The sequence below is a fragment of the Pogona vitticeps genome, chromosome 2, assembly GCF_051106095.1.
Source record: "Pogona vitticeps strain Pit_001003342236 chromosome 2, PviZW2.1, whole genome shotgun sequence".
NCBI classification, from domain to species: Eukaryota; Metazoa; Chordata; class Lepidosauria; order Squamata; family Agamidae; genus Pogona; species Pogona vitticeps.
Window position 1 is genome coordinate 215,310,668 of NC_135784.1, and position 16,697 is coordinate 215,327,364.

The 16,697-nt window shown below is 36.2% G+C and overlaps 2 protein-coding genes across 3 annotated transcripts in view; one reads left to right on the forward strand and one right to left on the reverse strand.

Moving 5' to 3' along the window:
* Positions 1-16,697, reverse strand: part of IFT74 (intraflagellar transport 74) — a 95,476-nt gene that overhangs the window by 51,037 nt on the left and 27,742 nt on the right. For both annotated transcript variants that reach the window (XM_020796174.3, XM_078384893.1), the window contains exon 8: positions 13,931-13,992. In XM_020796174.3, the coding sequence (XP_020651833.1) occupies positions 13,931-13,992 (62 nt within the window). The remainder of the gene's footprint in view (positions 1-13,930; positions 13,993-16,697) is intronic.
* On the forward strand, positions 1,648-11,257 carry LRRC19 (leucine rich repeat containing 19). The gene is made up of 5 exons (XM_020796176.3): positions 1,648-1,772; positions 4,354-4,443; positions 5,654-6,164; positions 8,785-8,976; positions 10,714-11,257. The coding sequence occupies exons 1-5, from the start codon at positions 1,743-1,745 to the stop codon at positions 11,019-11,021; spliced, it is 1,131 nt and encodes a 376-aa protein (XP_020651835.3). The 5' UTR covers positions 1,648-1,742; the 3' UTR covers positions 11,022-11,257.

The following is a 16,697-nucleotide window of genomic DNA, read 5'->3' on the forward strand; positions in this document are numbered from 1 at the left end:
GTATTTAAAATTTTGAAAATGAAGTCTCTTGTTTTACTTTGGCAGCCTATTAGCCTATGCAAAATTAAAGAAAACGAAGTGAAAAATAAAGCAACATAATTGAAATGACATAAAACAAAGTACATATAACAAAATAAAAAAAAAAGATGGAATTAAAACTTGTTTTAAAATAGAGAATTTTAGACTAAACCCAGAGACTCCAACAAAATGCCTACTTTCCAGAGCTTGGGTGCTTCACAGACAATTCACACAAAAGCTGGCCAGAAAACTCTTATGTGTACAGACAGATTTCCTGTAGCATGTTCTGAGAGGCACATAGAGAGACCCACAAAAACTACTGCTGCCACCCATCTTTTCACTCACATCAGCAACCTCAGGGTTGTTAGATAAGAAAAACAAGGAAGTCAGCTCATAATTACTGGAGGGAAAAGAAGATCTACCTTTCCATGAGAAAAAAAATCATTGATGAGAGATTTTTAGTCCATGGTCTGGTTCAAAATAAAGAGGTGGGGAAGCAAGTTTAGATTCAATTGAACTTGAATCTGAATAAAATCCTTGCTTTTCTGCCACAAAAACAAACAAACAAAACAAACAAACAAACAACAACCGATGTTTAAAAGTTTTGTTGAACCCAAGTCAGAAATGAAATCTCATCACTACTACAGAATACAGACTCAGGAAAAAAAACACAATATCTTCTACACCCTTTCTTCTCAAGAGAATGAATAATGAGCTGTCCAGTTAATTCTGATTTATAGCAACCCTAGTAAGGTTTCTGAGGTAAGTGAGATATGTAAGGATTGTTTATTTTCCATGGCTGAGTGGGGATTTGAACCCTGCAAAGAAGACCTTCATTCATATGCTCAATTAATGTGTGGGCCCCACATGTTTATGCATTTTAACATAAGCCTATGAAGATATAACTTGTATGTATACTGCAATATACACACCCTTCCCATCCAATTAATACTTGACTTTTACAAGATAACAGATTGCAAAGAGATGACTTGTAAGGGGGGGGGGTGGAACAGCTGTGATCCCAACCTTCCCTCCCCAAAATGTTCATCTGTTATATGAACAAGAACAGCACATGGACACATTAATATGTGGAAGGTGGTTTATACATTTCTTTTCTACAAACTTTTGTACTCTGTCTTTTTAGAAGGCTGGGAAGTAGCAAGCAGCTTCTATAGTAGCATGTGAGAGAAACAGCCTTATAGAGGAAGAACAAGAGCATTTTCTCATACAGTTTCAAACCCTTGTGTGGTAGCATGCTAGTTTCTATGGCTGTTAGTTGTTTTTAACTTTCTGTCTGACCTTTGATCTGAAGTCAAGCACATACATTCTTCCTTATTAAAAAATACCTAGCATCTGTATCTAGGCTACACTTGTGTGATGACGCTCGTATTTTTACTGAAATGGATAACAGCCCCTTACAACCAGTTAAACCTTAGCAGCTTATATTCATAACAATCTTTATTTACTAGAAATTCTTACAGTGGTTTGCCTTGCTCTCTTGCTACCCCTTCATAAAATGAACATGATACTTCCTGGTTGGCTCTGAAGATACTAAATCATGGATGGACATGAGGAAGTACCCAACTTAGTCAATCTTTTGCTAAAGACATCATGCACTTTCTTGTTTTAAACTACCTGCCTGCTAATTGGGTACAAAGGTTGAAGTCAGGCAAAGTAACATTGCACCTTTCATACTGTCATTTTCATCAGAAGAACACGCAAACATGGATTTAATGTCTCAACGAAAAACTAAGGTAAGATATTTTTAACTGCTGATATAACCATCAATGTGTGTGATTAAACTTCTTGTTTCAGAAAGCAACTGTAACAATTATTGATTAAACATAATCTATGTTTTCAAAATTTAACAAATTTGGAGGAAATGTTTTAGTTATCCCAGGAGAAGATATATTTTGTTCTCTGAAAAGCATTCTATTTCCAATATTTTCCTGTAACCTGAATCATGCTGTTCTTAAACAAAGTAGTGTTTAGAATAGAACAGTTCAGTCATAAATCTACAACTTCAGAGACTATTTTTTTACATAATTTGAAACATACAGGGGCCAGCAGAATATTGGCAGAATTTCCCACAACAAAAATTCTACTGCAACTTGAATTTTATTTTGTTGCACCAATATTTTCAATCTATAACATTAATTACATTTTTACCTCTCCCCTTAAGAAATCTATGAAACAATGCCAAACAAGAAAAGCCAGCATGAGGTATAGAAACACAAGAAATGTGTTGGACTGGACTAAAATCAATCTAGTCTAGCATTTTTCACATTAAAAAGTTGAGGGAAAGTAATGTGATCCTTACATAATACAGTGCAAGAGTAATACTTTTATTAGACCACTAAAAACCATACAATCCACAAAAGGTAACAGATTTTATCTTTTTAAAGTGCTCTAATAAAAGTATCACCTACTCCTGGATTGTATTGTTCACACAGTTATGAATCAGTTGTCTACAAGATGTCCATATGCAGAGCAGGATATGACTTCAACACTGCTTGCATCTTGTGCGGTTCTGATCTGCTGCACCATTTCAGAAATTGGCTGAGAGCAGGAAACATGAGACATGAGTATCAGTAAGATATTTAAGAAAACCAGCTTGTGGATTCTTAAAGATTCAAAAAGCAAGATACTAGAAGAAAATCAGTTATATTTAGTTCCATTTTAGATTTTATAAAAGCTACAGCAGCCCTAAATAATAGAACAAGACCCTTTCAAGAAGCAATGGATTTGTGCAGCAAGCATACATATTTGATATCTCGTACAGGTAATTCACTATTGCGGTGAATGAAGGAGATGGCCAGATAAAGGTGTTTCTGAAGAATAATCATATCTGGTTCAAAACACGGAGGGAGGAGTATTTTCCTCTGCCTCTCACTAGTGCTCGTGATACTAATCTACTATACATAGTACACTAAAGTGAATGTACATAGCAGGACTTTTCCACTTTCCTTTCTTAAACAACAGCTCCCATGCTCTCCAATTGAAGATGCTTCTGGACCTGAGAAGGGGGATGTAGCAACTGCTATGCTATTGAGGAAGAGAGATCAGCTTTCTGCCTCTGATTTTATTTAAAAGAGAGTTAAAGATTATATTAGGAATATAGTTTGTGATTCTCTTTTAAACACCACAGAGCTGAATTCTGCATCTGGTATGAACTTGTAAAACTTGTCTTCCTGTTGAAATTATAATCTTAATATTACATTTAATTTCTCAAAACTTAAATATCTTCTCATGTTGGATTTTGGCTTGGTCTTCAAAGTGTGAGGCAAGGCTGCTTGGGACATTAAACAGTAAGATGGACAAATAACACTGTTCATCTAGGAAAATTGATACCTCTGCTTTCATCTACCATTTTTATGAGCAGGGCAAAGTTTTGCTAGGTAAGACAATAGCAAAAAAACAACTATGGATGTTTTGACCTGTTAAAGGGAGATTCCCCCTGCCCCAACAGACTACCTTATAGAAAGGAGTTATTTAGGAAGAACAACATTCTGCCAATGCAATTGATTTTTACCCATTTCTACAAATGCTATACTGGAGGAGGTTGTCCTATGTGACAGCTAAGTAGGCATCAAACATGATTAATAATTGTCAACCACTCATTGCATTATTTGGTACTGTTTTCCTCAGGGTCAACTTGATAATCTGTGGTATTGAAATTTTTGAAATATCACAAAAAAATCCAAAAGCCTACCATTCTGCATCAAAAATAACCACATTTTGTGATGTTTACATCACATTGTAAATCCCCTACTAAAACATGTGTTCTATTCCTTCAATACTGCCTTCTTTTGTATTGATTTTTAAAGTATTTCTCATTTGGGATGACGAGGATCTTGCAGATGGAGCATTTCTTTCACCTCTCATTTTCTATCGCATTATTTGAAGCAGAGTTTACTGGGATTTCCACCCAAACTTGTTAAAAATTCATGTCTCCACTTGTTAAGAAAGCCAAGTATCTTTAAGAAGCATTTAAAAATATTTAACAATTATTCTAAGAAATCCACTTCTCTGTTGAAGCTCATTTGTGTGTTTGTTCTGAGTGCTACTTGAAAGCTTCCAACCAAGAAGTTCCCACTTTAGACATCACATGGGAAGTACCACAGTTCTGTGTTCTACATCTGGTACAAATCAGTACTAAAAATAAACCATTTTGTAGGAAGTACAAAAAGGAGCATAAATCAAAATTAGAAAAAATTAAGAAAAAATACTAAAAAATAAGTGAGATTAATGATTAATTTTGACTTTATTTATTATGAACAACAATATCTGTTACAATTTGAATGATTACTTATACCTACTATTCTAAATTGACAGATTTTGAACATGAATCATGGCTGGCTCCGGGTACTGGTTGCAACTCTTGTAGCACACCCAGTCTTTGTGAAATGCGACAGTACTGAAACTGTAAGTTTTATCAGGAAAACTCAGCTAATACTCTTTGATTTTTCTAGAAATTGTTAACAACTCAGTCCTGATGATGGCCTATATTCAGAGCAACAGAAGGAGACTTCTAAAGACCCAACAGGAATTTTACTTCTTTTCCCCTATGATGTGCTCCAAATCAACTTGAGGGGATTCTCCAAATCCTCAGCTACAGTATAGATTTGCAGAGAACTGAGGCTGGGGAGGAAACAGTGACCTGAATCCAACTGGTAGTCCCAGCTAGAATAAATCTATTGATTCAATAGGAGTTACATAACTGTTGATTCACTGTAATGCAACTGATTCAATGGGTCAACTTTATCTGGAACTAATAATTTGATTAATGCCAATTTTTCTAGTTGTGTTCATTCTGTTGGCAAACAGACATTATTGGATATAACCTCAAGTCTTTTGAGAAGTTTCATTGTGTTTAATGGTACAATTAAAATTTGCACAAGATGACAGGTTATTAAGATTGCAGCCTACATTTAAAAATCTCCATATAAAGCTTGTTCAGAGGATAACCTGTATCCTGAAATAACATTACCACACTTTTCCTTCATTCATCTATAAGACAAAAATATGACTTATCACCACATGCTGTACATGAGCAAATCTCATATTGTGTATCTACTGTCACCCACAAGAAAGCTTTTCTTTCATGGACCTCCCTCCTTAGCATCACAAAGGAAACTTTTCTTGGTGTTGGTCTAAAATGATATGGGACACTGGGTATCATTGTATGCATGTATGCGACGCAGAGAGTTAGGGAAAGATGGCTTTTGAGAACCATTCAAGCATTGAGATTTCAATGGAGGGGGAATCATCAGGATTATTTTCATACAGCCTGAGTTACCTCTTCAGGGCAAACCTCTGATTGTAATAAAGTTTCTAATAGGAAGCTCATAACATTTAATTATTACTTTGTTTCCCAAAACAATAGTTTCTGGTTTTATTTTTGTTTTGTTGTTCTTTATTGTTGCAATATGATTTTATTCTGTATGTTTGAAATGTGGAACAGAAAAAAATTACAATGAAATCCAGCAACAGTATTTTAACAATAATTTATATAGTACTATAGAATTATAGAAGTCTGATGTTTAGCACATTCTCTGTTTCACCTTGATTAACTTCCCCACAGGATAATTCTAATCTGTATTATTATTACAGTATCTCTATCTTCATTTAACAGGTCATGCTTGAGGAATCAGAAGAAAGCTATTTTTCTATCCCTTCCATCGTGACCGAAAGTGTTTCTGTACTACATCTTAGTTACAAAAACATCACTTTAAATGAGACTGATAGAATAATGCTTCACAAGTATAGAAATGTTACAGAACTATATTTAAACAACAATGTTATTGCTGTTCTGCATAATTATAGCTTTAACTGTCTTTCAAAGCTAGCAGTTCTAGATGTCAGCAATAATTCTATCACAATCGTTGAACAAGCAGCATTTGTTGGCACAAATAAGCTAGCAATGCTATATCTACAAAATAATAAAATTTCACAATTAGATTCTAATACCTTTGTATTACTGGAAAACCTAAAGGTCTTGAACCTACAAAATAACAACTTTCTATACTTAGATATTAAATTGCCATTTAATTCAATCAGTATCACACTGAGTGAAAATCCGTGGAATTGTTCATGTGGTCTCCTTCGTTTGCAAAGTTGGTTGAATAATCCTAACATAACAATAGGTGAGTGGCACAAAATGCCTTATGCCTTTATGTGTTTATCTACATGAATAGTATAGTTCCAGTAAAACTGCATTTATATAAATCTACTTATGAATAAGGCCTACTGAGTTCAGTAGGGCTCAATTACAGGTACATGAGAATAAGATTGCAGTCTAGGATTTGCACTGATGGATGAATAGCTCAGTAACACATGCCTGCTAGTTGTTGGTAACAATCAATCAATGTGCATACAATGTCTGCCAAATAATATTTTCATAGAAATATGAATAGAATGTGCAATCTTCATTAGGATTGCTTTGTTAAAAAGCATACTATTTTCTAGCCGAAGTGGACAATCCTCTAGAGATTTTTTTTAATTATTTACTGAACAATGGCAGTTGTCCATGTATGGCATTCTGGTCCACTGAAAGGCAGAGCAAGGAATAGGAATGCAGCTTGTGCTGGATGGGATTACACTCCCTCTGAAAATGCAGGTGCGCACCTTATTTAGGTGTGCTCCTCAATTTGTCTCTGAGTCTGGATGCCCAGGTTTTGGCCAGGAGTGCATTGCACTCCTAGCCAAAAATCTAGTGCACCAGCTGTGCTCATTTCTGCAGAGGTCTGATTTGGACACAGTGCCACATGCCTTAGTTGCATCCTGGAAGTGTTTGGAAACTTTAGTGGGTCAAAAATGCTGCAGCCAGACTGTTAACTGGGGTTGGTTACAGGGATAACATAACACCACCCCTGCTCCCATTACAGCAACTCCACTGGCTGCCACTTTGATTTTGGGCAAAATCAAGGTTCTGGTTTTAACCTAGGTAAAGGTAAAGGTTTCCCTTGTCATTTAGCTCAGTTGTGTCTGACTCTAGGGAGTGGTGCTCATCCCCATTTCCAAGCCATAGAGCCAATGTTTGCCCATAGACAGTTTCATGGTCATGTGGCCAGCATGACTACACACGGAATGCTGTTACCTTCCCACCAGGTGGTACCTATTTATCTTCTCTAATTGCATGCTTTCAGACTGCTAGATTGGCAGGGGCTGGGACAAGCAACGGGAGCTCACTCCATTACGTGAATTTGATCTTACAACTGCTGGCCTTCTAACCTTACAGCACACAGGCTTCTGTGGTTTAACCCGCAGCACCATCACGTCCCTGGTTTTAACCTATAAAGTCCTAAATAGCTTGGGTCCAAGCTATCATAAGGATCACATCTCACTTTATGAGCCTTCCTTGATGTTAAGATCATGAGGAGAAGTCCTTCTCTTGGTCCCACCACCTTCACAAGTGTCTTTGGTGGGGACATGGGAGAGAGTCTACTCTGTTGCTGCTCCCAGAATCTGGAATTCTCTCCCACAGGAGGTCAGGCTACCCTCATCTTTGCAGTCCTTCCAGAAGCAGGCAAAGACCTTTCTCTACAGGAGAGATGTCCCTCAGTGACTGGCTGATTGAGTGGAACTTTTAAATGGATTGTTGTGCCTTACTACTTTGAATTTTTTTTTCATTTTTTTAATTACTGTTTTTAGAGAGGTATTTGTTTGATCCTTTTAAATATTTTATACTTACTGGATTTTTTAGCATTAAATATTGTCTTTTAATGATGTAAGTTGACTTAGGCCCTCTTTAATGAGAAAGGTGGTGTAAAAATATTTTAAATAAATAAATTAAATAAACACATACACACATAAACACAGGATTATTTTCTCTGAGTAAACTATGACATTCAGTGCTAATCATTCTTGAACCACTTAAAAAGAACCACTTAAAAACAAGTCTAATTTATTGGCTTTCTTTGAATATGGTTCTCAAAACGAAGACTCAAAATGCTTGTTCTTGTGGACTTCTGAATTATGTCATTACAGTGGTGCCTCGCTTTACGATTGCCCCACATTATGACGAATCCGCTTAACAACGATCTTTTTGCAATCGCAATTGCGGTCGCAAAACGATGGTCTGAATGGGGGAATTTCGCTTTGCTATGATCAGTTCCCTGCTTCGGGAACCGCTTCTTCACAAAACGATGTTTTTCGAACAGCTGATTGGTGGTTTCAAAATGGCCACCGGGTGATTAAAATAGCTCCCCGCTGTGTTTAGGGACGGGTTCCTCACTATATAGGCAGTGAAAATGGCCGCCGTATGGAGGATCGTTGCTGGACGGTGAGTTTTTACCCCATTGGAATGCACTGAACGGGTTTCAATGCGTTTCAAATGGGTTTTTATTTTCGCTTTACGATGTTTTCGCTTAATGGCGATTTTCCTGGAACGGATTATCGTCGTTAAGCGAGGCACCACTGTATAGCCAAACTTAACAGATGTCTATGCCACTAATCCCTCTTTTAATCACCAAGAAATTTTTTTTCATATAAAACCATTTATGTATACTGAATTATGAAGGTAACAGTTATATTTCTGCCCTTTATAGATACATTGGCTGAAATCCTGTTGCTTAGCATAGTACTGGCCTAAACTAGTTGTCACTTAATACACTAAGTAAAAGGAGTCATTGTGTCACACAGTCTCATTCAAAATTTACAACAATCTTCTGCATTCAGATACAGCTGAAGTTAACTGTGCATAATAGTACTGGCCAAAAATGTTAATACCCTAATATTTATTTTTAAATTGTTTAATCTTTACAGAATATGAGAACAGTACAGTATGCGATTCTCCTACTAGTCTGAAGACATGTCCTATCAAAACAGCATTTCTAAAGAATTGTGAAAAGAGAGACGTGACTGAAACAACCACTGCACCGACTACACTTTTTCCTAACAATGATACTCTAATTTCTGCAACTGGTGATAGAGATGGACAATTGTACTCAGCCAAAGGTAAGCGCCCATCAATGCTCATATACTGGCCAAACGAGCCACATTTTTCATGAACAAGAGAACAGATCCAGAAGAAATGTTAAATATTATATATGTAATTAATGCAGGCTAAAAAAAAAGGAGTATCTTCAAGAGAAGTGACAATATTTTCATTTTTTCTCATTAAAGTAGCTAAACCAATTACTATAAAATGAGAAAATATGTGTTTTCTAGATTTTTTTGAAAGAGTAATCACACAGTTGTAGGTGTTCTCACCCAGATTTACTCAGAAGTAAGCCTTTGGCTTAAGGACTACATTATCTTTCATATTTTTACACAAATTAGAACCTTTGTGAGATAGTTTTACATAAATAATATATATATACTGTATGTATTTATATCTATATGTACATCTGCACACGTTTGTGTGTGCATAAAACAGTCATTTTTGTACTGCTTATAAAACATCACATAATGAAATAATTTGTGTATGCTGCATAGAAACATGGAATAGACCCTTCTGGAGTAGTTCTTCACTGAAAATGCTAAACTGCAAGGCACTGAATAGATCTGCATATATACTAACAAACATGAGGTTAACCCAAAGTAAACTTGAGTTCTGGGTAGGTCAGAAATTCAGTGCAACGGATGGGGTCCAATTTCTGATTCTTCTGTAACGCTAAGTGACCTTAATTAGCAAGAAAGCATAATTTCAAAAACTTCATCAAGAGTGACTCATGTGGATTGGTATCCGTAGCTGGGATAGAGTTGACTTCAGAAAAATGTTTGCGATCTGAGAGACAATTTGCACTTTGCGCATTTAACTATTATTCTCTACCAGCTGAATCTGTATAAATTATTAATCCCAGACTTGTGGCACTTTAAAGTCTAAAGCTTGACTCCAATAAGCATAGTTCTCCAATGTGTTGAATGAAACAGCAGATGCATTGAATGAAAGATACTTGCATAATGTGAACAACATTTAGCAATAGCCAATTGACTGAATTGACAAGATCCTCCTATGTTCTCCACATACATACAGAAAATCATATAGTGTTTTCCCCCCTTCTGGTTAGCCCCCTTCTTCCACTGCATGATCAGTTGAACAACTGGTTGCATATTTACATGAGAATTAGCATATGATGCAATGTCAGTGAAGGATGGAATGCTTACACAGCTATCCTTGCATGACTGTGTAAGTGAATAAGATTCTAGTTAATGGCTCTGCTTGGGGGGGGGGGGGAGGGACACAATTTGAATTTCATCCTGCCAAGTTACATTCAGCATAAGTTTTTGTGGACTACTACACATTTTTGAAAATGAGCTGCAGTCAAGAAAAGTTTATGCCACATAAATCATGCCAGTCTTTTAAGGTGCCACAAGGTTCGTAGTACTTGTTTCCTATAACAGAGAAATATGACTACAACAGCCTTGAAATATGCCCACAATAGAATGCTTAAGGACTCTCTGTTAAACACACCAGCTCTTGAAATACGTTCAGTCTTATACAGTATTAATGTCTTATAACATTACAGATTCAATCTGAGTTCTGCTTTTAAAACAGCCTAAGGAACTGTATTTGCTATGGGGGAGAAGGAAAAAAGAGAAGAAATCTTTATGTAAACTGAACCATTTGACACTTATGTATTCTCTCTGAAATCTGAGATTTTTTTAGAGATGTTGGTGAAGAAAAACGAGATATGAACTTATATTGAAAAAAAACACCCCACATGATATTTTATTTACTTTAACACACAGGTTTTCATTCACCGGGCAAAAGTTGGACCTTTCTAATTGGCGTCCTAGTAGTTATTGTGGGCACTACAACGTTGATAATTATTGCTATCAAATTTCCAGTATGGTACCGTTATTTGATTAGCTATAATCACAGCCGTCTGGAAGAGGAGGAACCTGAGATGTTTGAGGAAACCTTCACATCTCATATATATACACACCCACAGACACCAGGAACCAATAAAGATGACTCTGTGGTAGTTTTTGAACAATTTCACACATTTGTTCCGGAAGAAGATGGATTTATTGAAGATCAATATATTGAATCATAATAATTTGTTATAAAGACACTAAACCTCATGGCCTAGCCTGATTTATTAGTCCAGAACTGTAGTGTTTACAAGTCAATATAAGCATTAGGACTAAAACAAATGTGTTGTTAAATATGTATGATTTCATATTATTATTAAGAAAAACTATTACTCAGTGGTATGGTGGCAGAGGGTCTAACTTGCATGTGTAAATAAATCAATTACTGTATCTCCTCACAGTAAATAACCAAGTTAAATGTGGTTTTATATATTTAAAAAAAGCAAAGGAAGTGCTTAGTGTCTTTAAGTAACAACAAAAATACTTTTAATAACAAGTTTAACAACAAAACTTTTAAAAGCTCTACTTTAGGAGTTTAAAAAGCTGAAAATAAATAACAGTTGTGACTATACTACAAAATATTATTGGTTTGTGTTTTAAAAATCAGCTGTTGTTTTTAAAAATGGCCAGGGCTTTTTTTTTGCAATTAAAATTGTGCTAGTAGTCTGCAGGGATATGATTTACAAGTATCTCACATAGGGGCTGTTCTGGGAGACACTACACAAACAACCAGTCCCCAAGTGACTGAACACCAGCTGTTGGCATGCTCCCACTCACAGACTGTCAGCAGTAAAAGAGAAGGAAAAGGAGGAAGAGGATGGTCCAATGAGGCTTTGTGTCTTTCACCTGTCTTCATAGATCACTTCCCCATGCACAGCCACCTGTTCTAACTGCCATCCTATCTCTGAAGCTATGGAGATCTTGGCTCAGGGATGCCCGTAATACGCATCCTCCACCAGCAAAGGGGTGAATGCTGGGGTGGGTGTTCCTGCTACAGTGTTTGAAGGTCTAGTGGAAAGGCTTCTTGGTTCTGCCACTGCACTCTTCCTCACGCCTTTTATGCTTAGCATCCCAACATCCAATCTGAAACCTTGTCTTGGCAAGCATTATATAGATAGCAATGTACTGTACTTGCATAATATTTTCAACGTTTTCTTTCTGAGCTGATATAGCACTGAACTGATCTAACAACTTATCAATCTGCTGAAATAGAGTAGCTTTGTCAATTTCATCTGGTTCTTAGTAAGGCTTCAGCAAGACTTACAGGGCAAGAAGGCAGGGGGAGAGGTAGAGACTGATAAGGTGCAAAAAGTGTTTATCAATTTAATCTGGGAACGAGGGTTTACAGTACAGCAGTGATCCAGCACAGTGTATAACATGACAAACATTTATAAAAATAATAGACAAACTGTGCAGAGGAGAGATGAGAAGGCTCCTATGAAGGGGATTATCCCACCAGAGATGTCAGTCAAATTTCCCTATAGGAAACTTCTCTGACTCCCACTCTGAACTGAGATATTTGATCATAAATGCCAGAAGAGGCCTAGAAAAAAAGCTATGCCAGCTGAATTGTCATGAAATAAGCAACCCTCTGCCAGCTGTTCAAAAAGAAACAAGAGACCATAGAAAGGAGTGGGCTTCCATGTGATTAGTTTGGCAGGAAAAAACCCCATTCATTTTAAACATGCCAAATCCAATTCAAATTATGAGCTATAATGCATTGTAGCTGCACCCAAAGATAAAATATAATCATTTATTGCTGTGAACTTGCTGCTCCATGCAAGCTAGAATACAAGATAAAGCATATCATACTAGTTTGTACTTTGTTGTGACTACCTGAAAAAGAAAAATCAAAGAGTCTGTATCTCTTCAATAGCAGGATGAGCTCAGAAGAAAGAAAACTGCTCTTTTCTTTTATTATGGCAGGAGTGGGCTACTTTAGTGGATCATGAAAATTTTTATGCTGTCAAGATCCTGCAGCTGCCAGGATCCCCTGAAGTTGACTACTGCTGCTTCAGTAACACAAAAGGGTAGTTGTGCTTTCTTCTGAATTCATCTGCACAACTGCACACATACAGGCTTATCTTAGCTACTGTCCACTATCCAAAATGTCAAAAACAAGCAAACAAAAGCCAAAATGAGAAACAGGCAATTTCCATTTTGAAAACTTGGTATTTGAGGGATGTTTATACACTGCAGGGAGGGTGGGAGGACCATCAGTTTTGTAGTTCACCTTTTGTTTGCTGGAAGTGGGGAAGTCTAATGCATTTGGGGAAACTTTTAAAAAACCTTGTCTGGTCATGTTTTGATCACTGATGTATAACAAGCATGGAAGAACATGTTATAACCATCTTTATGAATTCATCGTATACTTTGGATTCAGACAAAGTCATGAAGCAAATGTTAAGATATTTGCCATGATTTAATATGCTAATGCTATGACTTATTCACATTTGGCTCATAACTGACAAAATAACATACATTGGTATGATCATGTCTAATTTATCAAGATTTTATCATATGGACATTTATTTGGAAAATAAATTCCATAGAAAGTAATGCAGTCTGTAAGAAAGTCTGTTTGGAATTAAGATAGAATACTACAAATCCTAAAAAGGCTGGTGGATATCAATATAAATTTTGTCTATGATTACCCTTGTCTATGATAACTCTTGTCTCTATTTTGACATATACACATTCCTTCTTGGTATTCGCTGCTCTATATTTAGAGACTTGGTTTCTTTTGAGTGGTGTTTTATTAGATCTGATTGTTACTGTTTTTTATATGCTTATAGCATGTTGTTATGATTTGTAAGGAACCCAGAATAGTGGTCTGACTACTAAATGGTCGGGATAAACATTTAAATAAATAAAATGGTTATTTACAATATTTGTGGCACCAGTTGTTGCAACAACACTAATATTAGATGCAGTAAACATCTACAGTGTGAAAGAGGGACTCATGGTTTCAAGTGCTTGAAGATATAGCACTGAACCAGGACCAGAAACCATTAATTAGCACTGACATCATAGAGAACACTATCGAGTTCACTAGTTTCTAAGTTTTCAAATGTTTAATTCATATACTTACCTTTGCCTTTCTGTAAAAATCAGGTCTGTGCCTTGAGCTTCACGATCATTTTGAGCTTTCAGCTATTAAAAGGACAAAGTCATCATTAGCATCACTATTAGGACAGATACAACACTTCTATAACTAAGGTCCCATGTTTGCTATTCTTGTATCTATTTCTAATTCATTTGTTACTCTAACTAACAATGAAAGATCATACTATAAATGATAAGTTGAATATGAATAACAAGGGCAATCTCAAATATGCCCTCACAACCCCACATGCATAACAGCATAATTGTTCATGTAGCTTGAGCTTCTTGCAGGAACAATAAAGCTATTATGCATGTGAGCTGGTGAGGGCATATTTGAAATTGCCCTTTAGTGTTACCCGTTAATCATATTAATTTCAAAAGGAAATAAGGACCCAACTGATCCTGGACCCTACAGACCTACAGTGATGCCCTGCATGATGATGATAATCCATCCCAAGAAAATAGCTGTTTAGCAAAATCATCGTGATGCGAAAACCCTTTCCCCATTGGAATGCATTGAAACCCGGTTTTAATGCGTTCCAATGGGGCAAATACCTCGTCGTCCAGCGAAGATCGCCCATAGGGAAGCCATTTTGCGAGTGCCGATCAGCTGAAAAAATGGCTGCCCTGCGAAGCATGGGTCCGGAAAAGACAGGGCAGCCAGAAAAATTGTCGTCTTGCAAACAAAAGGTTCACGAAGCACGGACCAAATCATCGTTAAGTGAAAATCGCCCATTGGAATGACTGTTTTGCGAATTGCTATAGCGATAGCAAAAAGTCATCGTCATGCACATTTGTCATTTAGTGGGGTCATCGTTTAGTGAGGTACCACTGTACTTTATTAATAATTCAAGGTGCTAAGATACAACAATATTAATGAAGAGGAGTTTTACAATAGGAAGACAAATGGCAGATTTGATGAGAAGAGTATTAAATGTAATAAATATTAGAAAAAACAAGAAATGAAGGTGAGATATCTGGAAGTTGAGATGGGATTTTCACTCCCCCCCGTCCATTGTCCATCTAATTAGGCAATTCAGACCAGGAGGGAGTTAAATCAACATGGAGGATATATCAGAGGTCTCCTACAACTCTCCTCAGACTGAAGAAGCTACTTGGATGAGTAGTGAAACATTTCAGCCTAATAAGAAAGAAATCCAGTTGCCATGACTCAACTTCCAGATAGCCTCACCTGGACGACTGAGAATCTTCATAAATAAGGTGAAAATAATTTCATTAGATATTCTTAAAGTATTTTATTGTGTGGACTAGCCAACACTTCAAATGATAATAAAAACAGCAGGTTTTATGGAGGAATTTAAGGGTTTAATAAATCAATTATATTCAGAGAATATTGCAATTGTGCTAATAACTGATTGTATAACAGAACAGATATCCCTAGGCTGTGGTACTAGACAAAGATGTCCCTTTCCCCCAATATCGTTTACTTTAGTTACAGAATTGTTAGCAAATGTTCTCAAAGATACACTAATGTGGGCATAGAGGCTTTAAGGATAGAGTTAATTTATTTGATGATACTTTATAACAATAGAAAATCCATTAATCGCTATGGATTGGGTAAACTTCAGTTTGAAAGAATTTGAAGAGATAACAGGAGTACAGATAAATTGGCATAAATAAGAGATGACATTATTTAATTATGATGAAAAGGAGATAATTAGGACAAAATTGGATACAGTGGTGCCTCGCTTATCAAGCGCACCGTTTAACGACAAATCCACATAGCGATGAATCCGCATAGCGATGTTGCTTTTGCGATCTCAAAAGCGATCGCATTGTGATGTTTACATAGGCAAAAACTCGCATTGCGATGATGGGTAAGCGTTTCGCTTACCGATCTTCGCATTGCGATGTTTTTTAAACAGCTGATCGGCGGTTCCAAAATGGCCGCCGGGTGCCCAAAATGGCTGCCGCAAGTGTTTTCGCGCCCTGCCCTCGCTTACCGAGGGCGCGAAAATGGCAGCGCTATGGAGGAACTTCACTGAACGGTGAGTTTGGGCCCCATAGGAACGCATTAAACCAAGTTTAAAGCATTCCTATGGGTTTTTTCGATCCATTTAGCGATGTTTCTGCATAACGACGATTAATCCGGAACAGATTAACGTCGCTATGAGGGGCACCACTGTATTAGTATTCAAAAATTTTATTAAATAGCTAGGTATAAATAAACCAAAGAATTTAGAATGTTTGAAGGAAGAAAATTTTAGTGAAATGAAACAAGGAAATAAAAATAAGAGATGATACAGTATTTAGAAGATTTTACTTTCTTGATTTGGTATAACAGCAGTATGTAAAATGGATATCTTGCTTAAGATTATTTTTTTATTTATGATGTTACCAATAAATATCACTTAGGGAGAGCTGAAAGACTGGGAAAAATTATTAATATATTCTGCAATAGAGATTAAAAATTAAGGATTTTAAGAAGATATGGTATAAATCTCAAAATCAGAGAGGGTTGGGTCTTCCCAATACAAGGGTACATTATATAGCTAATTAAATGAGACATACACTTGATTATATCTCATTTTAATAATTTAATTTGATTAAGTTTGGAATAGCAGAAAATTGGTGAGAAGCCTGAGAATATTTTCTTTATACAAAAGAATAATATTGCAAAAACTAGATAACTAAAATGAAAACCCTTTTTGTTAAAAAAAAGGTAATTTGGAATAAATATAGAAAAATATTTATTTTTTTCAATTTCTCCATAACACCTAGTGGTAACATTG